At 39.2% G+C, this 27010-nt stretch overlaps 1 protein-coding gene across 3 annotated transcripts in view; it reads left to right on the top strand.

Annotated features, from left to right (window-relative positions):
* The first annotated feature begins 1357 nt into the window (after window positions 1–1357).
* Window positions 1358–27010, top strand: part of TTC28 (tetratricopeptide repeat domain 28) — a 154901-nt gene continuing 129248 nt past the window's right edge. For 2 of the 3 annotated variants that reach the window (XM_068654145.1, XM_068654146.1), the window contains exons 1-2: window positions 1358–1560; window positions 7792–8070. In XM_068654145.1, coding sequence (XP_068510246.1) covers window positions 1468–1560; window positions 7792–8070 — 372 coding nt within the window. In that variant the 5' untranslated portion in view covers window positions 1358–1467. Of the gene's footprint in view, window positions 1561–1664; window positions 1775–7791; window positions 8071–27010 lie in introns of those variants that run through there. The other variant, XM_068654147.1, reaches the window with a different exon arrangement.

A 27010-nucleotide genomic window follows, 5' to 3' on the forward strand; every position in this document is an offset into this window, starting at 1 on the left:
GCATCCAGGTGAAAATTCAATCGGATCCAATCCAGATGCACAGAGACATGCACTTCTCTTGTTTCAACTGTCTCCCAGTGAATTAACTTTCCGCACATGTATGACTGATTGCACATTCTGAAAGTGTTGTGGTACTTACTGTTGCTAGTAAAAGGGAATAGTTCCATTTGCTAGGTAAAATGGCGATGAAGGACTCAATATGTTTGGTCTAGGTCTGGTATACTGTAAAAGCAAATACATTTGGAACTTGGCTACCAATGAGTTTAAGAAGACCTGCATCATTACAGACCAGAAGATAATCCTCTAGCTACTCTACACAGTGAGTTAACTGTAATCTGTATTCAGCTAGAAATCTGAAATTTCTAAAATTGATTCCTCCATATATTCCATCCCACTAGTTAGATTATTTTTATTATTTTTAATTGTTTTGCTTGGATCTTTTCCCTGGGTCCTAAGACCTGCTTTCCAAAGAAATCTTAATTTTCATCTTGCTCATTTGAAGTCAAACCTTTAAGCCTATGGCGATGTGACATCATTTTACTGCAGAAAGCTTTGAAGTTTCAGACTCTTACATTTTTCATGAAATTGTGTGAAAGCCGTTACTGAGTTCCACTGTGCTAGCGGTGGCATCAAGTTTTCACTTAGTCAAGAAGTATTCCCACCCACCCCTTCTGAGCAGGGTAGTCCAGGGTCTTTGTACAGGTCGTATTTGCAGCATCTTCAGTGTAAACTCTTTACCTGTTCACTTCAACAGCGTTTGGAAGGCTTTGGATTAGATACTGGTTCTATAAATATGAGAAGGCAAGGGATGTACCTAGCGGTGCCTGGTAAGAGCAATGCCGTTAGTGCCCAGTCTCTGTACTGGACGTTTAGAGGTACGACGTGGAGCGCCATCAAACACAGCCTTGGTGCTAAGGCTGCCGCCGCCTTTACGAGGTCGTTCCCCACCTTCGCGGCCGTAAAAAAGCGTTGAGCGGACGTTCTCTGTGAACGGGGGCCTGGAGTCGTTCGTAGGGTGAGCGGACGGGGCTGCCTGCCTGCTTACCTTTCTTCTTCGGCCTGCGTGGCCCGGGGGGAGGCCGGGCTCGCCCTGCGTTCCGCGGGGCCTCCGGCGGAGTTGCGGCCCGGGCTGCCTCGAGCGGGAGCGGGAGCGGGAGCGGGCCGCAGCCGCGTGTCCCGCCCCGGGCGGGAGGCCTCGGCCGGGCCGGGCTGGGCTCCCGCCGGGGGCTGGCGCAGGACGTCCGGCCCGGGGACGCGCCGGAGCGGCCCCTGGCGCCGTCGGGCGGGGGGCGTCCGGGGTCCGGCCGGAGCCCAGCCCCGGGGGCGGGGCCGGGGACAGTGCGGTTCCCCTCGGAGTCGGGGCCCGGAACGTGGCGCCGCGGGCCGGGCGGCTGGGGCGGGATCGGCCCGGCGGGGGGGGGGGGCGGCGGCGGCCCCCAAAGGAGGCGGAGGAGGAGCCGGAGCGCGATGGAGCAACAGGCGCCGCCGTCCGCCCCGCCGGGGGCCGTAGCGGGGGGCCGGGCTCGGCGGCGGCGGGAGCGGGACGCGGAGCCTCTGCGGGTGAGTTGAAGCCGGGCCGGCGGCAGCGGGAGCGGCCCCTGGGCCCGGCCGGCCGCCTCCCTCCCGCCTCCTCGGCCGCCTGGCGGCACGGAGGGCGGGCCGGGCGCGGTCCGTGCCTGCGGGCGTCGGGGGGAAGTTGCGGGGCGCGGGCGGGAGCAGCCTCGGCTCCGGCGTTTGCCGCTAGCGGCGCCGCGCCCGCGGGGCTGGCGGCGAGGTGAGGAGCGGGGCAGGGCGGCGGCGGGCGGGGCGGCTTCCCCCGGCCGGGCGGACGTGCCGAGGGGGAAGCGGCGGCGGCCGGCGGGTGCCCGCGGTGGGGGCGGAGGGGCTCTGGAGCCGTAAGGCCTCGGGTATGGCCTCGGTCGCCTTGCCGAGCGCTCGTCGCGTTTCGCCCTGGACTTTCTGCGGAGCTGAGAGCGGCGCCTCCTGGCTCCGAGCCCCCCGTCTCGGCCGGCGGGGCCCGCGCCGCCCCCCGGCCCCGCCGCCGGCACGGAGCGGCCCCGCGGGCCGGGGGGGGGGGGGCTCGGCGGGCGCCCGTCCGGCTGCGGTGCCGGCAGCGGCAGAGCGCCGTGGTCGCCGGTGCGGCGCGAGGTTAACGGAGGCGAAGTGCCCGGGCGCTGCTCACGTGCGGCCCGCTGCTTCCACACGCGTGTTGTAGCGTGGAGCTCGCTGGAGCGTGCAGCTCTGCGGACGACAGCACGGGCATCAGCGTGAACGGTACGTTCTCGGTGGTCTCTCGGATAAGCAAAAACTGAGCTTGTTTTGAAACTGGAAAACTTTTTTTGCTAAGTGCGTCAGTTGCGTGTTTGTAGCACAGCAGAGCTTATCACCCCGATGGCACTCATGATACAGACATCGTCAGTCTCAACTGGACGTGCCAGGTAGTGACAAAATGGTCAGTAACTTGATTATACAGGCTTTGCTATGGACAGCATTGGGAATCAGGAGGCGCATCTTGGATGCAGTTATGTTTGTTGACTGGAATACTGATCGGTGGTTAAGGTTAAAATGTCCCTGCCTGCAGCCTGTGCTCCCGTAGTTTGATGTTGCAGCCATAGGATGACTTGGTCATCTCTAGTAAGCCAAGAGTTGAAGTGTCTGGGTTTCTATAGCTTTTCGTCCTGCTTTCTTAGGAGCTGTTCATGTTTATCCTTGGATGTCTTTTTATTTCTCTTAGAGGTACTGCACAGTCTTAGACAGTGTCATTCCTCTTGTGCTTTCTTCTGACACTGAACAGGAGCTCCTCAGGTGCTAACAAAAATCCTTTATAGGTTCTTTGAAAAGAGCTTTTTGATAAATGGGTAGATGATCTATTCTTAAATATTGATTTATTATTTTTTTTTTTTAAGCAGTAGGTTTAGAAATTTTCACTTTCTTATATTTTTTGGTCTGATATAAAGACACAGGTATGTGTTTTTTGAAGTGCCACGTCATACTAGTGTATATGACTACTGATTATTTTTAGTGACAGCACAGTTAATGATTGTTATTACTGATCCATTGTACTATCTAAACCTTAGCTTTCTAGAGGTGAAATCTTCTGCTGCAATAGGATCAGTCTGCATGTATATTTCTGCTAAATACTGATCAAGCCGTGTTTCCTGGCTTCTTCACTGTATTTTGCCATGTTATCACCCTCTTGCCTTTGCCTAAATGCCAGTTACTAACATTCCTACCGGGTAGGTCACTGGTGATAGGAATGCTGTAACAAGAGACTGAAGGTAAAGTGCCTGCTTGCCCATAGGTGAGTGAGTGTTTTTATCGATGTGCTTACAAACGTGTACTGGTAAGTGGCTTGTGTCTACTCAGAGAAGAAAGCAGTCATGCTACAGCAGTTGAATGACTTGTTGCAGATGACAAAATCCTGGGAGGGTGTACACTTGCTTCTATACCAGCTCCTCCTGAAGTGTCTCTCCTGTTCAGACCTGGCTTTTGCTTCTTGTTGATTTATCTATTCGTCATTAGTGTGTCTGTCTGCCTGTGGCTAGCTGACGGTTCAGACTCATCACTAATAATGAAATTTACAATTCAGTTCTTATTCACAATTCAAGATTTTATGCTCCCTTTAGCTTGTATTCAATCTTTTTCTTATGTTAATGGTAGCTCATTTGGGTAGCCATAGGTGCTTCTTTGACCCTAGGAGGTCAACTTTTATTACTTTTCTGTGTGTCAGTGTCATATTCACTATCTCTTATTGAGAAAATGGGCTCCTTTCTGCTTTAATTTCTCTTTCTTCTTTGTCTTAGTTTTTCTATTACTATCTATATTCTCTGTACTGTCTTCACTCTGTTTCTGCTATTCTTTAAGAACTTCCACACTTTCATGTTCTTCCTTCTAAAAGATTGACAGTAACATACTTTATGTAGATGCTGAAAGGATTCTGTCCCTTACCTATAAGATGAATATCTACTGAGATTTGTAGGGACCTGTAAAATTTGTACTTCTGAGTTTGTTTTAGGCTTTCAGCATGCTCAGACACAAAAGTGAATTTGCATTCATTGATTTACTTCTGAAGGTTATCACTGAAACCAGTGAAGCTAGAACCCTAAGTATTCCCTACTCCGTTTGTCTGTTGTACAAACTGCATAAATGGACTGTGCAAGGCAGATGTTGCCTATGTCCTGTATGTTTCGCATTATTGTGCTACAGTTTCAGTAAATATATGCTATGTTCTAGCTGCTTTTATAGTGGAAGTATTTTGAATATACAAAACTTTATAATATCTACGTCTTATTGCTAGAATATTTTTTTTTTCCTTCTAGCATTTTCTGAGTTAAAATATTTGTATTAAGTTTAATAAGCTATTCAGTATTTTAGTTCCTTAAATATGCTTAATGGAAAAGTTTGTAGAGTGAGAGTAACTGGTGATTTATATGAGAAAAGCTGACTTTTCAAATTTCATGACAAAGTACCACAAGAACAAAATCAAATATAGCAATCCTGCTTATCATTAGTAACAAACGATATGAATTTACTGAACGTTCAAGATACATATGTAATCTGGTGTTCAGTAGCTTTCTATGAATTTCTTTCATGTTCTTAATTACTTTTTTTTTTTTGAGTCTATTATCAGTATTGTTCTTTGTAACACCTAGGTTGATTCTGTATTTTAACTATACCACATGTATAAGTTTTACTTCATTTGTTTTTCTTTTATCTTCTGCCTGTTTGACGCCTCTCTGTTCCTGTAAGGAATAGTGGATAATTGTTCCCTTTAACTTTGCTATACTTTTCTTCATTTTATAGACCTATGACTTGCTTTTTTCAATTCTTTTTTAAGTTTTGTAGTCTTAGACTCTCTGTATTTGGAGATTCATCCACATCTGGTTATCTGTTACCCATCTCCTACCTTTTCTGCTTATGTACTTCTATGTTCTTGTCCCGTGCTGGTGGGAACCAAACTGCAAATGGTATTTAAAATGCAGTTCTTTCTACAGATTTAGAATGTCACAATTGTTTCCTCTTTCTTCTTTCTTTTACTGCTCTTTTTGACTGGTCACGACTACTGAGACTTTCTTTCCTTGAGAATTTTTCAGAGGTGTCTAGAAAGTCTTTTGTGAGGGATACGGGTAGATTTAGAGCCAGTTATTGCAATAACAGCTAAGGATTTTTTCTTCCATCACTTTGCATTTACTGACACCGGGTGTCATCTTCTGTTTATTTGCCGTAATACACTGAAGATTGATCTGTGTTCCGGGCAGATAGTTTAACATTTGGCTACTGTTTTGTTTAATTGGTGTGCAGTTTCAGTAGCAAACATGCATGCTGCACGAGCAGTCTGAATTTGATCTCTGAGAAGCCCAGAAAGTTGTGTGCCACTTTCAGAAAATGAAATTGCCAGTCTTGAATTCATTAGGCAAATTTGCCCAGAAATTTGTGAATGACATCCATGCTTTGCACATTCCCATCTTTTCTCTCTCTAACATCCTTGCCAATATAACTTTGTATACGTTTCCTTTCCAATCCTGATGACTGATATATATATGGTCAGGAAACATGAGCAGACACCTATGGAAGAGGCAGCAGGATACCATTTCAGAGTTTAGGTGAATTGTCTACATTGGTTGTTAATTCTTCAGAGTAAGGTGAAACATGCCCTTTACCCTGTATGTGTCTGACTAGTGGTACACTGGGGAAAATTCCTCCTAATAAACCCTGCATGTAACTGACTGAGGCTTTGAAATTTATTTTCCTGCAGTGAATCAACTCTCCGTGTAAATCATGGGGTTTCTGTGCTATTACCTGAGCCATTCCTCGCACATGGGTATTTCTTGGCTCCATTTCTCTCTGGTATGCCCTACCATCTGTGGCTTTCTGGCAACTAATTAGCTTTCTCGGGGTTTCCTAATGTTTGGTCTTGAACAACTGCTCATGTGTAATAGTTGCTAGAACTTCATATTCTGTTTTTGCAGCTTCTCAGGAAAAGTCAAACTGACCATATGATAAAGTTTGTGGTCACATACACACTTACAAATCTGTGAGTGATCACACTGCTTGTCATGAAGTGACATGTCCCCCTCAGTTGTTTGGGCTGTTGCTCAAAGTAGGGCAAACTACCTGCTAGTACTTGAGAATATATGAAGCTGCTGTTTCTAAAGTTGATTGAAGTAGCAGATAAGTCGCCCAGTGCTTTTTAAAGGTATATGGCATATTGAATTAATTTTCAATGGTGCAGAAATTTGACTTTTATATTTTTTGGTTAGTTTCAATTTAGACAGGACAAGAAATGCAAAGGAGATTTGAGGTGGATATTAGAAAAAATAGTTTCAAGATGAAAAACATGAAGCAGCTGAAATGGGATTTCCCAAGGAAAACAAGGAGTCAGGTTGAGTAGAGAAGTTTAGAAATAGTTTGGACAAACAGCTGTCAGAAAAAAAATTGAGTAGGAAGGAAAAGGAATCATAAGGAAAAGCAGAGATCAGTAGTTTCTGATTTATTGCTTTTTTGGTTGTTGTTGTTTGACTTGGAAAAAAAAAAAAAAAAAAGAAAAAGCCCGTAGGCCTTTATTGATACTTGAGACAGGAAGTCAATTTGCAGCTTGCTTCCCTTTCCACCTGAAAATGTGACTCGGCTTACTCTGGTAATGTATTTAAGGCTGGCAATTGTTGTGTTGCGGTAACAATATGTGATATTCTTAACCTTTTTCTGTCTGCAGAACTAAAAATGGATAATACCTATTTCAACTATAGTTGAAATCTGTAGTCTGATCCTTTAATGACTACTTCCAAGTTTTGTGTTTCCATATATACATGTTACCTGTTGCCAAGTACAGTTACTGTCATTCATAACTGTCTTTTAATCAGAGTTGTACGGTGGTATTCTTGATGAATAGTTGAGGCTCTTTGAGAGACAATAGGGAATACATGACAGAAACAGTTGTTGACTGTTAATGACTGGTTGAGGAAACTAAAGAATGTTGAAAATTAGATGAGGAGAAAGGGTATACCGAAATCAATGGAACTAGGACTTTCTGCAGCTCATTTTACATCTTTTAGAGTTTTTAAATTAAAAGACTTAAAACAGTGTTTCTTAATTATTTTGTTTTGCCTGATTGATTTTGAGAATTCTGGAAGGGGGCTCTGCAGTGATGTCTCTTCCATTGCTAACATAAACTGTATGCCCTGCTAATCTCTGCAAGTATACCCAGTTCCACAGACTCATCCTTCTCTTCCCACTTAGGAACAATTTGCAGCTTGCAGTTGGCTGGATGTAGAGGTTTGTGAGCACATGTACCAGTGTAAGTTCTTTGGTTTGTAAACAATTTATACATTCTTCTGTTGTCTGTGCATGCACATACTTCTCTATGATCTATGTATTGGACGGATATACTGCCATCATCTTCTCATTCATACCTGCCATGTTTTCCAATAACCATTTTTACCTTGGGATTATGCTTGGTGTTGTAGAATCAAATTGTATGGCTGAGGAGCAAAATCTTGTGGAGTACAGAATACGAAAATAGACAATTAGTCTTATGCCTGAAAAAGGTTGTATGTCTTCTGGAAGATACCCTTCATATGGAATATGTTTTCTAAGGCTCTTTTTTGCTGCTTCTGTACGAAAAAAAAAAGTCAAATAATGAACAATTAAAAAAAAAAGTGATTCTGAATTCAGAATTTATTCTTCATTAATAGTGATGGCTTTAATTTCTTCTATAGTGTCCATAGAACACTTTTTTTCTCTTTTTCTGAGTAGCATTTCTCACCATTTACATGTAATTCCCCTCTTCCACAGATTTCTTTCTTTGGATCAAAATCTTTTGGAAGAAGAAGTCCTGACAGCCCCATGTTGAGCAAAGCTGAATTTGTTGAGAAAGTTCGACAGAGCAACCAGGCTTGCCATGATGGTGATTTTCATACAGCTATTGTGTTGTACAATGAGGCTCTGGGAGTTGATCCTCAGAACTGCATTCTTTACAGTAACCGCTCAGCAGCCTACATGAAAATCCAACAGTATGACAAGGCCCTGGATGATGCAATCAAAGCACGACTTCTGAATCCCAAATGGCCAAAGGTAAGAAAGTATTACTTTTCTGGGGAAATAATAACTCCACCAGGAGTATGTACGTATTACTAACGTAATGTAGACAACTGCAAATACTTCTATATTAATGGCTGCTTTTGCTAAAAGCTGCAGATAATAATCATTTGTGTTTAAAAGTTGTTTAATTTGAATTTCCTGCTGGCTATTAAACTGTTCTCTGTGTTTGTGGTATGATTCTATCTTACTACTTTAAACTAGCATCAATTTTTGGTTGCGAAGACCAGACATCTCTTTTAAAAGTAGTCAGCTTTGAGTAGCATCCAGGAACATTTTTCTTGTGAAGTTCCTTGAGGTGTAGCATGGAGATTCTTATTAATAATGGAGCAATAAAATCTTTCAAAATAGCGTCCAAAGAGTTTCTGTGTATATTGTGGATAAACATTTTAAGAAATGCATACCTCAGCATTCTTAGAAAGATGTGATTATGCAAGGAAACCTTTTGTAGAGTAGGTGCTGTTGGTTGCCTGTTTCTTTTGAGACTGCTTCCCACTAGCTGCTGTTGATAGCTTCAGTAATTCTGACTGTTCGCTAGTACAGAGCCATCCGTTTAGATGCCAATTAATTTTAGCAGAATGTACTCCAGATTCCATTTCTCCTATCAATCTCTCACACAGTATTACTAGTCACTTTAGCTACAGATGCAATTTAAGACCATATTTATTGCCCAGGTTCCTCTCCTCAGAAATTATGTCAGGTAGCAAGCATAACGTTTTCCATCAGCTGGAGTCCAAACTATTGAAGTTATGTTTCCTTTTATATATAAATGGATCACCGGAAGTCCTGTATTCTTTATTTCAGTTGTTTATTAGCTTCTAGAAAAAAACATGCGTCCCTGTCCCCACCCCATCTTCTGGTAAAAAGTTGTTATCTTAAATTTAAAATATATTGGAACAGGAAACTGTACTTTTACATTCTTAAGTTTTTGTTTGTTTGTTTCTTTTGTTTTAAGACCAAAAAACTGCTTAAATAAAATGTTATTGAAAATGTTTTCTAAAGCTCTCCCACTCATAATCACAAAGGGAAGACCATGGACCAGGGAAAGGCCTTCCCTTTTGTTGATTCTGGTTTTTGGGGTTGCCATCTTGCATTGCAGCACTTTTATTTTTCACATTTGATTTTCATGTTCAACCATTGTACTTTTATTTTTTTTTTCACTTTTATACCACTACTTAATCTTTCTCCAAGAGTTTTAGTACATTCTCCCAGTTGTTTGTACTAAGCATCTACAATTTACAGTTTGTATCAGTTCATGTAAGCAAGAAACTCCTGCTTTGGTAGGGTGATGACTTACAACCTTGTAAGCTTCTTTTTTTCCTTTTTTATTTTTAAATATCATTAACAGAATATCATAAAAAATTTTACATAGTTTATGTGAAGTTTATGTTAAAAAAATAAAATTGCATTATTTTTCTCAGTCTCTTGATTTCCAGGTCAGCTGTCTGAATACAAGAAGTTAAAGCATAAAAACAGTGGTATATTTGTATAGTTTTGTATCTTATTTTTAAGAAGTCTGGTAGTGATTTGCTATAGAGCTCACTTAGATGAAAAGTTATGAAAAGACTTCATAAAAGAATATTTTCAAAATACGAATCGCAGACAGTTTGGTTTGTTTGTATGACGAATAGAACTGAAATACTGAAATCTGTTGGTGATTTTTTTTCCTGTTTAGAATTAATTTATTGTAATTAAGTTTCCATAAATTATCAGCAAGAGCAAAGAAAGGGGTCAATTGCAGGGGTCAATATCTGGAAAGACTGAACTTCTTCTCAAAAGCATATGCCTACTAATGCTGAAAACCACACCTCTTAGCTAAGCCATATTAATTTTTGGAGCTATTACCTGAGAAGGAGTGATTGTCTGCTTTCAACGCATCAGCCATAGCAACTGCCTGAGTGTTATTATTGTATGTCAGTGCAAAAGATAATCACTGATTAACTGTCATTACCAGTATGAGATGACTATTTATCTGTTTGTAGATGGCGATGGATTCTGCATCTCTCTTGAATGAGCTGGATTTTACAGAGAGTGTTTTTTGGGGGTGGGCGCATTTCTGTGAGAAGGAGACTGAAAATTACTGGTACAGTAGAGGAGTTTTGGCATTCACAGTAGCTGGAGCTCTTGGGTAACTCTTCTTCTTTTATGGAAAAAGCACAGAGGGAATCTTCGTTTCTTTTTTTATTATTATTATTATTTTGTTGAAAGACACAAATATAAAAGAGCTTTCTGCCTGAACTGGAAAACAACTTTCTGTGAGATGAGGCAGAGGCAAGCAGATAGTCCTGACTACTGAGGGGTGTTGTTGTTTTGTGTCCCTCCCTCCTGTTTTGCTGGCAAATAAATAGGGTGGCTTCCCTTCCACCACCATACAGTTGCTCTCCTCTGAGACTACTTTGTGAAATACCAGTCATCTCTGTTTCAGTGGTATCAGTAGGAATGCCAGGTAGCATTAATATGCTTCCTCAACTGTTTCTGGTTATTGGGAGCAGCGCTTATTCAACAGAGATGTTTTGGAAGTCACAGCAGAGACAGGAGATCCTGGTAAGGAGGAAGTTAAGTTTGGGTGGTATGTTTTCCCTATTTAAACAACTAGGTTTTCTAAAATGCGTATTTGTATTTTTATTACACAATTCTTTTTTTTTTTTTTTTAACAGGAAGAAGTGTTCTTTGAGGGCTAATTAACTGATCAGATATTTTTTGAACACAGAAATGTTCAGGTTGTATTGTACTTCCAAAAACAGAAAGTATGCAATGGTGCTTATAAAGTTGTTATGGATCTAGATGATTGTTGGTCAAATAGTTTATGGTTGTATGCCTACATAGTACAGGGAAGTTTGTGTGCATGTGTGTGAGGCTTGTCAGCATGAGATAGCAGGACGGCACTGTCTGAAGTTGGAATGCTTATGTGGCATATTTCAACATCAAAATGTGCTTTATAATTATTTTAAAATTCTGTTTGATTCCTTTTGATAGAATGTAGTTGGGAAAATTTGAAACATGCATCCAAAACCTAAGCAATTTTATTAATTAGCCAGAAGAGGGAGCTTAACAGATGTAGCTCATAATTTCCTTGAAAAATCTGAGTTTTAAATACAGAACCCAGTCTCCTTTCACTTAAGGAGTTCAAAACTGGATAGCTTTTGAATCCAAGTTTTATGAGATTGAAGTTACTAGTTGTATGGTTTGTTTTTTTTATTATTATTCTTTATCTTGGGTATGCGATTTGTTATTATTTACTTTGCTAATTTTGTTAGCAGCGCATCTACAATTCTAATGGGGAATATCACAACTGGAATCTTGCGTGTATTTGTAATAAATATGTCTTTGTCCTGTAATCAAGGCAATCCATTAAGCTGATCCATACCTCAAAGGATGGCAAACATAAACAAAATAAAAAGCATGGTGAAATAAATCTGTGAAATGGGAAAACAGAAAGGAAGAAAGTGTTTGCTTTTGCTTTCAAACACAGTTGTTTCACCTTGAATTTTCATACAGCTTTTATTTCTAGTCAAGGTCCTGAGTTAACTCAAGTTTTGATGCTCCCCACACCCCCCAGGTCTCCCAAAATATTTTTAGTGAGATCCTAACTGTGAGCATTTGTTTTGAACACTACAAAATGTTCCTGAAAAGTGACATGACTTTGTTTACCGTCTTTCTGCACCACTAGGGCACACTAGTGTACTGTATGCCCAGAACAAGCTCTTAGAGATATATGCTCCCATTGCAATTATGTTCTTGTGAACTTAAGAAATAAAAAAGACTACATTATGAAAAGCTGTGCCTGAAAGTCTTTATCTTAACACAGTGTGCCTCTCCCAGCCTTGAAATCGGTCTGTAGCAGATCAGAATAATTTGCTACAAGTCTTATGTTGTGTGACTGTTTATTTCAATGGTACATAAAACTAATGTTTTTAGTGTTTGAGAGGATTGGCTTGTAAGTCTTACTATTTTCAAAATACTTTGTGTAAATATCATTGAGAAATTAAAAGATAACAGAATATTTCAGGAATTAAATAGTATTTTGGGAATACCCACAGGCAAATCAGATTAGGCTCATTTTGTTCTTTTGATGTCATGCCAAATGGTTTTGTTTGTTTTGCTGTTGTTCTGGCTCTAGAGAATTTTTATTCAGTTACTCAAGCTGCACAACTCTGAAAAGAATCCTAGATATGGTAAATGCAAAATAAGGGATATATTCTGTTACTCTGACATCTGAACAGTCTCTGCTTGGTTCTTGGTGGTGTTACAGATTTAGGTTTTATTCTGTTTTTATCCTCAAATTAATTAAAGACATACTGTGGCTTAACTGGTTTAGATTTGGGTCTAATTCTGTTAAAATTTGGGTTTCACTAGTAGTCGCAAATGTATAGTAATTCATGCTTCAGATATAGAAAAATAGCTGGTCTCAGTGTTACGATAGCTAATATGTATGTATTGAAATATCTACTCCTAATAAGAAAACAAAAACAATTCTATAAGGTACATTTTTACTAACCCTCAAGAAAAACTGTTCCACTATGGGTTGTAGGGTTAGCTTTGGAAAGTCTCTTAAGACTCGTGGCATAATGTTCGTTGCCTAACTAAACTTTTCTTGGATTCTTGACTATTTTTTACTAATGTATGCTATAGACAAACAAGCCTATTAAAAGTGCAACACAATTTTTGTTTCTGAGATAATTTTGTCTACATTCTGCAAGATACTTGTTTAAAACTGTTTATCCTTATATGAAAAATTGTTCAAAATGCAATGCAATTATAAATAGAAATATTTTGCTTTCTTGAACCTGCAGGATCTGTGTAGACCTAGTTTAGCTGGGTGGGCTTCATTAAAAAAAATGTTAATTCCACAATCTAATTCAAAATCTCTAAATACTATCAATGCTTGTATCACTTTTTTTTTTTTAATAGGTGAGCTGGAAAAACGGGGCAAATTGTATAGGAAGAACTGTGAGTTGCTCCAGGGAAAGAAATGTTGAGTGAAGAAATGAGGGTAGACAGCAGGGGGTATCAGAAATGGGGGCTGTTCTGAGTAATATGTGGAGATTCTACTTTCTGAGCCAGACCAGCCAAAACCTAAGGAATGCCTAAATGTATATACCCTGTCTTTGTGCATTACTTCTGGTCATGAGAATTCCTTTTTTTTTTTTTTTTTTCTCTTACAGAAAGAAGCATGCTTGTAGATCCCATTGCATCTCTTATTTGACTCTTAAGTGAGTTGCTGTAGTGTCACGCTATTTGTTAGTAATATTCTCTTTCTGAATAATGTAGGGAACATGGAAGAAGAATTGCTATTAGTTGTACCATATTGAGGCTTTTCTGTTCAGAAAAGAAACGATCAGTTAGATTTGGAGATGAAATTGTTGCCCAGTGCCTTTGGTGCCTTAACATTTTGTACCGCTGAGGACCTCCCATCTTCCACTCGTGACCTGCTTTTCCTTCACAGCTCTGCACACTGTGGTGGCTGTTTTCCAGCCTCTGGGCTTCCCTTGTTCTCTTGCTGTTCTCACTGCCTTGCATCTGAGAGCCCTGACATATGTACATTTGCATATGATCTTCCAATCTATGTCACCTTTCCTCCTTTTTCCCCTTCTCTTCCCACCTCTCCCCCAAATTACCAACATTTATTGTGCCATCACTAATGTTTTGGAGATACCTCCTATTTGGCTTTTGTGCAACTGGCATTGCAACATCTATGTAGAGTTCTCTTATTTGTTGTAAGACAAGCTAAACTGGAGACAATGGGAAGCCTGGCTAAGTATGGCTTTCAAATGTTGGCCTTTGATTACCTTTTGTGGTAGTGAAGTTGTTGGAAGTATAGCAAACTGAATGCATTTATAAAAATATGAGTCATGGCTTGAGTGATCTAGCATGACTCTTTGAAGGTACTCTGTTTATAACAGTGCTGCTTTGTATGTTCTGTATGTTAAAGATGCATGGAACACATTCTGAAGTAACACTTAAAATGTTTTTTTCCAAAATATTTGAAGAATAGTTTGAATGATTAATTTCTTTCTGTTATTTGAAGTGGCAACATTGTGTGTGGCAAAAAGACAAATTATCAGCAAAGATCTGTGTTCTAGGTTTTGAATGAACATAAAGTTTTCCAAATCCCATTCCTATTCAGTTCAGTTAGACTCCAAATGTCTGGGTCTGTACCCATCAAAAATGCTTCAGATCTAACAGTTGTCTGAGTATGTGTGTCACATTTCATTGTCTGGGCTTGACTGTGTTGAAATATGTGAAGTGCACCAGATAGTATGTACTTAACCTATTCATTGGATTTACTCTGATAGACCCAGCTATGTAAAGTAGTGTTTGTTACATGTGGTCTCTCTTTAATGAAAGATGCAGTATTTTCTGTTGCACTTCTCAGGTATTATTACTTGAATCTTTATTTTATAAAAGAGACACGTTAAATACAACACTTACTATTTGGTAGAGCAACATTTATGTTTAGTTTGTCTTCATATTAAAGAAAAAAAAGGAGGATTTTTTTCATTACCTCCTCCAAGAAATCTTCTGTCCTCTAGCTGCTGTTTTTAATAACCTCTGTGGGAGGCTCGTTCCAATATCCACATTCTCTAAGATTTTATAAAGCATTTTCTGAGTTCAGGGTTTCTTTGGGGGGGTGGGGAATGACAACGTCTTGGAGAATAAAACTTTCTAGTATTACAGAATCACAGCATTGCTGAGGCTGGAAGGGGCCTCTGGAGATCATCTAGACCAGCTCCCCCTGCTCAAAGTAGGGTCAACAGCTGGTTGTCCAGGACATTGTAGTGAAGTACCTAAATTTTACAGGATAACTCGTTCTTATGATAAAACAATGAAGAGGCATCTGGACAAATTGAAAGGTGACATTTAAAATGGATGCGAAGAAATGTTGTTTTCAAATAATCTAATCTTGGTCTGTGGGAATTTATTATGACAGCATATTACGCCATTAGTTCAGCCATACTTTAAAAGTATTGGAAACTTAAAAACGAGAGTATCAAAATTGCAAGGAATTCCGAGTGGAGGATGGATGAGAAATAAGATTTCATTTTGGGGGATATTAGCTATTCGTTAGTACAAAATTTTGAGGTGGGGAAGGAACAAGTTAATTTAGGTCTTCTTGTTAATTTAGAGTTCTTGTTCCTGTGTCATTCTCAGAATCGTCAGTTGCAGAAGGCAGTTTGTAGTGACTAGCCTTGATTCAGCACTGGTCTTATCCATTGCTTGAGCTCCTAATTATGTGCTTCAATTTGTGTTAGGATGAAAACATAAAATATTTGTAAGGTAGTGAGTAAAAACTTCCGCTGTTGTATTAAAATACAGTGTCTTAAATGCATTTTGTCTTAGTTGTATAGATATTCCCTCATGTTTCTGAGGACCAGGACTTTGGGTATTGTGCATGTTGCTTTTCAAAACAGGTTTTTTATTCTTTTGAACTAAAATGTTAATTTGATCTTCATGATGAATAGGTAGAATGTTTGTTTTTACAAATGTACAGGTGTAAGCTGAGACTGAATACTTCCTTGAGTCAAGTTTAGAGATGTTAGCTTATCTCACATACTGAAATGAATTTTGCTTATTATGGGGGTGCAGCAGTCTTGCAGCTTGAGGATGCTCTCTTCTGCTTGTGTCAGTGACAAAGCTGTGCTTGATTCTGATCATGTATGGTTGTGCTGAGATGTATGTGTACTGTTGTTTTTTGGAATCATGATTTTCAGTTCACATTTTGAGATGGCATCTGATGTATACTTAAGCATAGTCATTTAAGAATTTGCTGCAAGTTTACATACTGTGACTGTATTTGTAGCAGTAAATACAGAGATGTCCTGATTGCGTACTTGGGCAGTGCTTCGTTTCCACAGTCTGAGTCACACAGTAATTGCCAGGGACAGTTTTGCCTTTAAGATTTGTTATATTTAACTTTGTTTGCTTTTTTTTTTCTTCTTATAGCAACATTAAACCAAACTTTCCAAACAAAGAAAACAAACTTGTCTAGTATGCATTTTGCAAGCCACCAAAGGCACACAGCCTAGATTATATTCATACCAAAAGAATCATTCTGTAACTTAACTTTTAAAAACAAACAAACAAAAATCCATAGTGTGCACAGAGCTTAATAGTAAATGTTATTGTAGCTTTGTCTAAGTATTGTGGAATTTCCTAACTGCAGAAGTGCTTTCTGCATGTGATGAACTGGGGAAGGAGAGATTAAAAAGAAAATCTGTAATGGGAAATCACAGCCTTAGAGGCATATATGGGCATTTGGTAATCTGTGTCAAGGTGTCAGCAAAGGAAGTAATATGACATAATGCTGCAATGTTTTTTTTCCTTTAATATTCAAAGGGCATAAAAGGGGAAAAAATAAGCTGCCTTTATTGAAAATAAGTGAACTCTTACATCATTCCAGTTCTCAGGCTACAGGAAAAAGTGACAAATGTGGCAGAGTAAGAATAAATTTGCATATGTCTTTATATGTAATTAAGAAGAATAGAAGGAGGTTTTAAGCACTCTCAGGGTTATCTTGATTTTATTTCTGAGTTTTGTGTGAGTAGAAGGATGTTGACTGAACAACTTAGTAACACCATCCTATTTGAAGCCCCAGATACTGGTGTTTGAGTATTAGTGTTCCATGAAGGGCACAACAGGTTGCTGAATGAGAGAGGGCCAACTTAGCTAACGTTTTTGAAAGACATGTCTCAGCAGTGGTCTGTGATTACGTGCAACTGTTTAAGCTGCACAATGGATCAAAACTTTGTTTCTCAAAACAGTGGCATTTTTCATGTCAAACTGTTCTTCAGCTGTTAGAGAAAAGGTAAATACTCTGAAGAATTTAACTGACACAAAATGAATGCACTACGTGTATGCAATCTGAAAGTAACGACTCCCACTTTTCATCAGGCACAAGTTTCTCTTACTGGTCTTTGTCTACCTCCTCTGCTTCATTTAAGAATGTGGCTTTCTATGTGCGGATGGAGAAGAAATTTGAAAGGCAGAATAGAAAGAGGAGGGGATTTTGAACCATGAGGCCTTTGGGTATTTGAAATGCAGAAGGATTTTAGATATTGTCATGTAACTGTAAGGGAATTCAGCAAAATAGCTTGCATGGGTATTTTCTTAACTCACTCCAGCTGTTGATCATGTGACCAGCCTATTTAAAAATAAAAGGGACATTTGCTCATCCTCTTGTAATTCTGACTGCTTGCATATCTTTAGAAATTTACCCACATGCTGTAGCAATCTGTAACCACCTCAGATTTTCTCTAAGAACTGCAAGTAAAATGCCCACCCTCAGTCGTGTGTAAAATTTTTAAGCAAAGAATGTGACTTGACCATGTAACGTTTTTCATGAATAGGCCTCTTGTTTTTAATTTGATGAGCAAGGAACTTTCCAGTCCTGTCCTCCTGCTTACAATCTGTTTTTAATTTGCAGAAAGATGCATTCCATTTTTTTCAGGCACAAAACTGCTTAACAGATTCTTTTGGCTTTGCTAGAACTTGATGTGTTATGTTATCCTGAGATTTGTGCGTTTGTTTTTATCTTACCATCTCACAGAATCACAGCACAATTGAAGCTGAAAGCACCTCTGGACATCGTCTAGTCCAGCCCCCACTGCTGAAAGCAGGTCTGGCTAGAGGAAGTTGTCCAGGACAATTGTCCAGTTGGGTTTTGAATATTTCTGTGGATGGAGACTCCACAACCTGTCTGGGCAACTTGTTCCAGTGTTTGACCACCTTTACACACACACACAAAAAAAAAGTTTGTATCCATTGTCTCTGGTCCATTCACTGAATACCACTGAGAAGAGCCTGGTTCCATCTTCTTTGTTGTCCCCCTGTCCGGTGTTCATACAAATTAGTAAGATGTGCTCCTCCACTGCACCTTCTCCAGATTAAACGACTGGAGGTGCCAGCCTCTGCTCCTATGACCGATACGCCAATCCCTTAGTCATCTTTGTGGCCTTTTTGCTGGACTTGGTCTAGTCTGACTCTTTCTTTCTTGTACTGGCGAGCCCAGAACTGGTCACAACACTCCAGATAAGTTCTTATCTTGTATACTCATTCTATGTAGGTTTACTTGTTAGTTGTTTTTTTGCTGTTGTTATTGTTATTGCTGCGTATTGTGCCTTCTTCCCATCCCCCTTCTTTTCTTCTTTTTGAGTAATCCTTTTTTTTTTTTTTTTTTTTTTTGCTGGTGGACTCAAGGTGGACCAGGTACCAAAGTGAGCATCACTAATGCAGTGGTGGAAGAATACTCTGTTTCTTTGTCTATTTACGTACATTAAGACACTTTTACTTACATTTTCTTATTTCATGTCCTTGTTGGGGTGGTTGTCCGAATTTATAGAGTATGTTTTTTATTGTGATTAAGGAGCTGCAGTTGTCTCAACTTTCTCCACTACCCCCTGTTCTTAGTGTTGTTTTCTGATGATACTCTTCAATAGAATGGCAAATGTGTGTACCCTTTTTAGTAGTTCTAAGTAACTGGGTTAGAGTTTGAAAATGTTAATTGAGTCTCAGAATACTATAAATCAACACAATCTGAGCATTTACTGTAGGCTTTCATTATTCCTCTGCGTTTTCTGGAACCTGTTTTTATATGGAAGAAAACAACTTGAAATTGTATTTTAAGGAGTTGAGTTGCAATTTTTCTACTCATTCTAAATGCTGTAATGTAAAGTCCGCTTTTGGGAGGTAGTAGCATTTTACTGCACAGTTATCCTCCCGGTGTCAATTGAATGCTAGAACTAGTTATACCGCAGTGTAGGAATGGTACAGTGCTTTTTCTTCCTCACAGATCTGAACATACAATGTGGAAATGCAGAATTTTTCACTGTGGCTGTAGAAAGGATTTTTGACATCCTTGATTTCTAATTAAGCTTGATTTGTAAGGGTAGCGTTTAAGAAAAAATATCTTGTTACCTGCTCATTGAGAGTCAGGCTCAGAGCCAGTGGACATAATTTTAAGAAACTTGGATTGTCTTCATCTACTTACAAAGTGCTGGATTTTTTACTGTGTAGTTTTAAGCTAAAACCTTAACACGTGTTGTTACCTCTTTTTCTTAGCTTTTCAAAACCTGAGGAGTTGCCAGATGACTTTTCTGGTCAGCTTTCAGCTCTTCAGTGTTTTTTGTTTGTTTGTGTTTTTTTGTTTGTTTGTTTTTCCCCTCAGTTTGTTTATTCCTAGAAATGAGGTTTATTCCTTATTTTTTTTCTCAGCAAGGAGTAAGTTCCCTCACCCTGGGGATTCGTTTCTTTTGAAGAATTATCGTAGTGGCTATTAGTCTGCAGTTGAGGAATCATGAAGAATTATAATGAACAAAGCACACATCAGGGGGCGCTCCTCACTTAGATATTTCAAAAGTAGTGATTCTAAGATCTAACTTCAGTTGTATATATATATTCACACCTACATATATCTAAGATAAATATTTTTGCAAAGTGCATGCTGTTCATAATGTTTTTAGTTTTCTTTCTTTTTAAACTAGATATGGCTGGTATGCAAGTCCTAATAAATTGGGCTCCCTGAAATTGTGAAGTGTGTTGCTTATGCAGAGGAATGGAAGGAGATCACCCATATCTTATACATGCTCTCTAGAATGGTTTGCTTTAAAATTTATGTTATGTATACGGATTTGTTTTTCTTTGCAGTGTCCCTAAGGTCTTTATTCCAATTTATCATTACTTTTTGGTATATTTATGTTATTTACTGTTGTGATTAATCAAATCACGAACTGCATCTTGGATATATTTTTTTTTTGTTTTATTATGTGGCAGATAGTCCTATTTTTGTTAGATGTTTAGCATCTTGGATTTATACTGACTCAGTGGATTAGTGATACAGCTCTGTCCAACAGAAAGGCAACCCATGGAGCAGCATTTGAGCAGCACAAGGAAGAGTCTCTTTAGACATTGTGGATTAAAGGTAGTGCAGTGAGACTTCGTATTTTTTAAGAGCTGCCAATAGGTGGCTGTGTGGCAATAAAAATCAGGAGAGGATTCTAGGATTCTGGGACTGGATTCTTCTGTAACAGACAAGAATGCCCCTGGAAACTAGCATTTCTTGTTTAGGTGTACAGTCTCATTATATCATGGCATCTCTTGACATGGGCAGGTCTCATCACAGGCCTGCTACCTCTCAAGCAGTCTCTGAGGAAATTAAATGAAATGGAGAGTTTAGGGGAACAAGTACCCAAGAGAAAATAATAAAAACGGAGAAAGCAGAAAATCACCTTTACTAACAAGCTCACCCTCCCCCCTCCCTCTCTGGGATGGGGGAGAGAAACGGGAAAGTGAAGCCTGTGAGTTGAGATGAAGACAGTTTATTAAGACAGGAAAATAATAATAACAAAAATAATAATAACAATAATGATGATGATAGTACTACTACTAATAATGTGTACAAAGAAGTGATGCACAATGCAGTTGCTCACCACCCGCTGACCGATGCCCAGCCTAACCCTGAGCAGTCCGGCCCCCCTCCCCCGGCTAGCCACCCCGATATGTTGTTTAGTATGACGTCAGATGGTATGGAATACCCCTTTGGCTAGTTTGGGTCACCTGTCCTGGGTCTGTCCCCTCCCAGCTCTTACTGCGCCCCCAGCCTGCCTGTTGGCAGGACAGAGCAAGAAGCTGAGATGTCCTTGGCTTGGTATAAGCACTGCTCTGCAACAATTAAAACATCGGGGTGTTATCAGCACTCTTCTCATCCTAAGCCAAAACATAGCATTCTACCTGCTACTAGGAAGAAAACTAACTCTGTCCTAACTGAAACCAGGACAGTAGTAAATGCTTAAGTATATATACACTGTACTGCACTGGGACAAGATCAAGGAAAACCAAGTAATTAGCAGTGAGGCTTGCTGAGAACTTTGTAACATTAAAAGCATGTTACTTTGACTTACTGGCCTTTCAACAAGCACCAGGGATTTATTCAGGAAATGGTATTCCTACCATCTCACTTACCTGTAGCTATGTAGTGTGTGAAGTATACATGGTAATGTAAACGTAGGAAAGGCAGCACAAGGCTAACTGCTTCACTAGATCTAGGCATTTTCTGACTGAAGACTGGCTCAAACTAATTAGAACAGGGAAGAAATGAGTAGCATTTCTTATTATTTCTATAAGTGTTTTTTTTTTTTGTCTGAGAGCACTTAAGTCTTAGTCTCTAGTCTGAACTGCTAGACAAAGCATGCTGCATCTCCCTTTTGATACAAGTATCTTTGTACGTGTTTTCTCTTTTGCTCCAAAAGGCAAATGATAAAGCCCCCTCTGCTGTATGGAATGGCCGAAATAAATTACTAAAAGTTTGTCTATTATCCACCAATAGAGAATTTACTCTAATATGAAATAAATGAAGTTGAGCAGTATTGTAGTTTCTGTCATATAGTGAATAGATGCTCCAGTTTATTTTCTGTATTTAAGTTAGTTTTGAACTTTTTCCTTCTCTTCCTTCAAGAGGCAAATTTCACATTCCAAAGTGAAGTTGAATAACTGAATCTCTCTCGAAGTTATGAGAAGACTATCATAAGACCCCAAAAACGAAATACAAGATTTTGAATCTGTAATGTTTTATAATTTCTTATGGCTTTTCCATAAGTTGGCAGTGGTATGCAAATTCCTGTATTGCTTTTCTCATTCTAAAGCTGTTGTCTTAGATCCAGCTTATAGAAATAATAGAACACTTGAATGTTGATGCATATCAAAATGTATAATAAAGACATCATTTTTGTTGGTGTTCCATTTTTTTTTTTTAATATTGTTATCAAACTGTGTATCTGATAGATTTGCGTAGTCTTGTATTGGGCATCAGTACGGGTGATGTTTAACATGCTTGATAGGCCTTTAACTGAAAACTATTCCTTTAGTTTTGTGTCTCATAGAACTAATATAGTTCAGTCATATGTTGGATGGATCTCTGTTCACTTCCCCTAGTGGAAAACTATTTTTTTATTTGGACGAATGTTAAATTTACAGTTTTATGATGCATTTTTAATGGTCTTCAAAAATACATGCTAAGCCCAGCTTATTCTGGATGCTAACAGAGAACGGGAATGTGTTTTCAAACCATTGTTAATAGAACCTCATCTCATATGGGAAATGGAAAGGAACCTTGCTGAAACACTGCATTAAATAATGCATAATTTTCCATCATTCAGAGCAAAATAGATTTCATTTCTGCCTTGGGTTACGTAGCTTGTATTTTAGTCACGGTGGCCTGCTCGCAGGCTTTTTCCTCCACAAACAAAATGTCAAAAGCAATGCGATATCTAACAGATGGGAAATGTGAAGTATATAAAATGTTTAAAAGAGATTTTTTTTAAACCCACATACTCACAAGCATTAAAACACACGTATACAAGTAGTCTGTCCAGCATCAGTTCTGTGCAAGAGGGAGGATAAAAGATGCTGGTTGTCAGGTCCTTACTATGTTCCTTGGGTTCCTCTCAATAGTTGTTACGGGGTGTTCCTTTGCTTCAAACTCATATTGCTTCATTTTCCATAAACCCTAGGCAAAATTGCTTTTCATTGTCTGGTTTCTGGGTTTGAAATGCGTGTCCGATTTCCAGGTGGGCCATTAAGAGAAGGAATGGCATCTGTGATGTACTGCAAATTTGTTGTTACTCTCAAGTTGTTAGAGTGCAGGGTCTTGGGTTGATCTGTGCTGTGGTCTGGTCAGAGTATAGACCTTGTGGTCATGACGTACTGCATTCCTCCACGTTACTGCTAGAAGTGACAAGATAGTGTTCTTCCTTATTAATCTGTTACTCTTTTAACCCTTGTTCTGCTGTTTTCTCTGATACTTCTGCACATGCATTTTTCTGCTGATGTTAATATCTCTTCAGTGGCTGTTTATAGCTGTATCTTTTCATGTAAAATTGTTGCATGGCATTAAGTTCTTAATACATTTCAATTTACTGAATACTCTCGGCTTTCATTATTGACCTTGCTTGTGCTGCTGCTTGTTGTGTAGCCAAAGTTAGGCTGTGTCTTTCCCTCTCAAAATGACGTTATAAAATGAAGTAGAAGACAAACAGTACAGATTTTACTTTCGTAGCACACAGAGCTTGTCTGCTTCAAAAGCAGTCCTTCATGATTATTCTGATTTAGAGAGAGTAGGCCTTATAAGATCATAGGAAGACTAGGCAGATCTATCAGAGGTATTTTTAAAATCCTGCTGAGAACATTCAGAACATGACTGCCAATGCTGCCATCAGTTCAGTCTAAATTCTTTATAGGATTTACTTTATCTTCTGTTTTTATTTTTGTTTTAAAACAAACAACCTCCTCTTCCCCTCCCTCCCCCCAAAATTCTGTTAATAACATGAGCAGCTTTTCAAAGGGAACTAATGAGGGTGGTTAGTGAGGGATGGAAAAAGACTGCTTTTGTCTCTTTGAACGCTCTGTTTTATTCAGGTAAAGCTAATAGATGATGAATGTCAACTCTTCTTCTGTAAGAATTGACATGTGGGATCAGACTGAAGGTCCACATAGTGGAATATCGTGCTTAAATACTGCCCGATATGAGACACTTAAGGAAGCAGGATGTGCTGGGTGAGCCTTTTCCTAGCAAACATTGCTACCCAATGGCTGTCAAAGAGATTCAGGGGCTTTCTGACCTGGAGGTTTCATCTGAGCTGTTGTATTTTCATCACTGATGGACTTCTCAAGAACTTATCATAATTTGTGAGCCCAGTTGTCCCATGGAACCATAACACTCAGTAGAAATAAGTACAGTAATTTTTCTAAGAAGTGTGTGGGGAGAAAAAAACAAAACCAAACCCTAGCACAATCTTGGTTTTATTTCTATTATCATGGTAACTTTCAGATTGTGTTTTGCTGGACAGCTCCCCCGTGAATTGGACAGAGTATCATCAGGGGTCCTCTCTACGTTACTCAGTTGGACTTCTGGAATACTTCAGGACAGAAATTCTGGACAATTTCTCATAGTTTATGTTTATTTATTTATTTATTTTAGCTGGATGGTTAAGAACTGGAAAACAAACAAAGCTGACTATGTTTAGTCAGTGCATGCTTTGTGAGCTTTGAAAAGACGGCTTGCCATTACCTGAAGTTGTTAATGAAATAAATATAATTTTGTTAGGAAATGGCAAGGAAATTTTAAAGCTAGGTATCACTGCTCTCATTTTATGGATGGAGAGACTGAGATTTGCTTTAGGTCATCCAGCTAGCTTCTGGCAGGCCTTGAAAATAGGATCTAAAACTCATTAGTCACAATGTGTACTAAGCCTGCAATTTTTCTAAAATCACATGGTGTATTTACATCGAGATTTCAAATGGTAAAGTGGCCTGCACTGACTTAAGAAGTACTGGAATTTGCAGTGTGGAATTTGCATTTAAAGCCTGTGAAAGAATGGGATTGAAAACAATGCAAAAATTGCATTGTATGTTTAAATTTTTCCAGATTACAGGTTTCTAGTGCTAAAATAAACAAGGTTTTACAAAAAATAAGATTTTTTTTTTTTTTAAAGTTTAAACATATGTTTGAAATATTGCTACATCTTGTAGGAGACAGACAAATGATAAGAATTAAAATTAGTATGGCATCTGAGTTTTTGGCTATTAAAAAAAAAAAAAGCACATCACTGGTCCTGCCATATCCACAAACTTGTCACAAGACAGTTTCATATCTTTTTGTGGATTGGTATTTTAAACTGGAAAGTATTTGGGAGTGTTCACATTTTCCCCACCAGAATGCTATTTGCTGCTGGTGACAAAGTACCGTGGATCACTGTTTGTTCAGATGCAGCAGTTCTGTTGCCCCCTTGTGTGTAGTGTACCACCTGCAGTCACAACTTACTGGACCACTCTGTAGATTCCATTCTTCCTCATGAAGCACTGTCTTACAGAGAAATAACATTTGTGATACTTTTGGTTCAAGAAGATTTTAATCAGAGCCTGTGTTTTTACTGGGCAAAAGTCCAATCTTAACAACTAGAAAACTGTAAGAAAGCACTTTTTTTACCCCCCTCTCCTTTTTGGAGAGGGAGAAGTTTAATTTTTCTGGTACTCTTTATGTTACATTACAGGCAGGTGGGGAAAGAGTAAGGGTGAAATCCTGTGATTTTGTTGTAAAAGTAACATTTAGCCTTCTTAAGTTATCACATAACAGTACAGGTAAGCTTCTTGATCCTTTAATTTTTCATTGCTTGGACATCTTGTTTTTGCCTTCAACAGTTCTCCAGCAGTGAGCCACGGTGCAGTTGGAGGTTTGTATCACTCATTGGAATTTATTTGAATGACAGTTTCCCTGAGTCCTCTCCCATGCTTTTGGGCATGTATGTCAAGCTTCAAGGCCTCTTACTGCTTTAAATTTTTGCTAGGAATGTGGACTAATAATTGGACTCTGGAGAATGCAGATGTGCCACATGTTGGTATTTATTTTACGTTGATGCATTTGGTTGTTAAGTTTGCTACCAATGCGTTCAAGGAAATTATATTTTATCATGTGTGTGGCAGATTTGAAATACATGCAACTGTATTTCAGGGAGTATATTTTTCATGATTTTAGCAAATGCATGCTAAATAAAAAAATGCTGGCTTCTTGGATTTGGTTGCAGTGTAGAAGTGCCTAGACACAATAGATTTCGTGACTGTTTGGAAGAGGACAGCTATAGCACTGCATCTCAGAGAGCAGAAACTATGCGCACTTAACTGCAGAGGGAAATGCTTGGTATTGTAACGTACACTCATTAAAGCTTTGGAAAGCTGTAACAGAATGGGGAATGCAGCAGAAAAGGAATGTGAATGAGAGGAGTGTGTATAGTAAACATAACTTTTTAGGGAGTCTAAACTAATGTTTCAAAGAATAAAAAAGAATTCTGTTGCCTGTATGATTTCATTCACTCCCACATTTATTCTGCTTTTTCTCACACTTGGTATACTTTGAAGAATGGTACTGATTCTGAAGCTTGTCTAGAGAGGAGTAGCAAGCATCGGAGCTAATGGTCCAAAACAGCAAGCCAGTTCTGGCTCAGAAACATCCATTGTCTCTTAGTCTCACACAATTTCTCCTCCTAAACACTCTCCCTCTCCCCCCCCCCCCGTCTTGTCTCTCTCACCCACACCACACTAAATCGACAACAATAAAAATTACTTTTCAGAATGCTTGAGACTATTAATTACAGTGATAAGTCATTTCTGGAGCTATAAACATTTTAAAGCATTTATAAATACGTTGCTCATTGTGTTGCGCTTTGTGCTTGATAAAATAGGAAAATTTAAAATTAAAAAAAAAACAGCTAAGTTATTTGAATTAATGTTTTGTAAAATTACACTGCAGAACAGAAAGAAGCAACTTCTGTGTAGCAGATTCACAAATCTATGTTTAGTAATTTGAGAAAATAAGACATTTTTTCCAGTAAGGTGAGTGTGGTGAGCTAGCTGATATTCTGTATTCTGAGACCTCTGTAGGGCACCTGCTTAGTTTGTTTTGCTTTTTATCATGATAGAAGAAGCTGTTTATGGCTTATTTCAGGTGCCTATGCAAACATTTAAGTATGGCTACAAAACCCTAATGGCACATGTAGTAATTTTGCTACTTAGTTCATTCCTTTTGGCAAATACCCCAGTTACTCAATACCTGAATGAAGATCCAGACTCTTCAGCTGAATGGAGAACAAATTATGATTGGGAACACACGCTTGTTAAGCCCTGTTTCTTCTTCCAGGAGAAACTATAGAAGTGAACAGCAGCATACCTGAAATATTGTGTAGCTTTCAGGTTCAGTGCAAGACTGTTTGAGAAGCTCACTCTGTAGATGAGGTATTTAGAGTTGTGTGGAAACTTCATCTACTACCTTTTAATCAGGTGGCAATGATAAAGATGGAAAAACACATACTCTTTGTGTTCGAGAGGTACAAGGACTTTAACACCAGCATTATGCAGGAACCAGATGCAAGAA

This window comes from Anas acuta, chromosome 17 (assembly GCF_963932015.1).
Source record: "Anas acuta chromosome 17, bAnaAcu1.1, whole genome shotgun sequence".
In the NCBI taxonomy this organism is placed as follows: domain Eukaryota; kingdom Metazoa; phylum Chordata; class Aves; order Anseriformes; family Anatidae; genus Anas; species Anas acuta.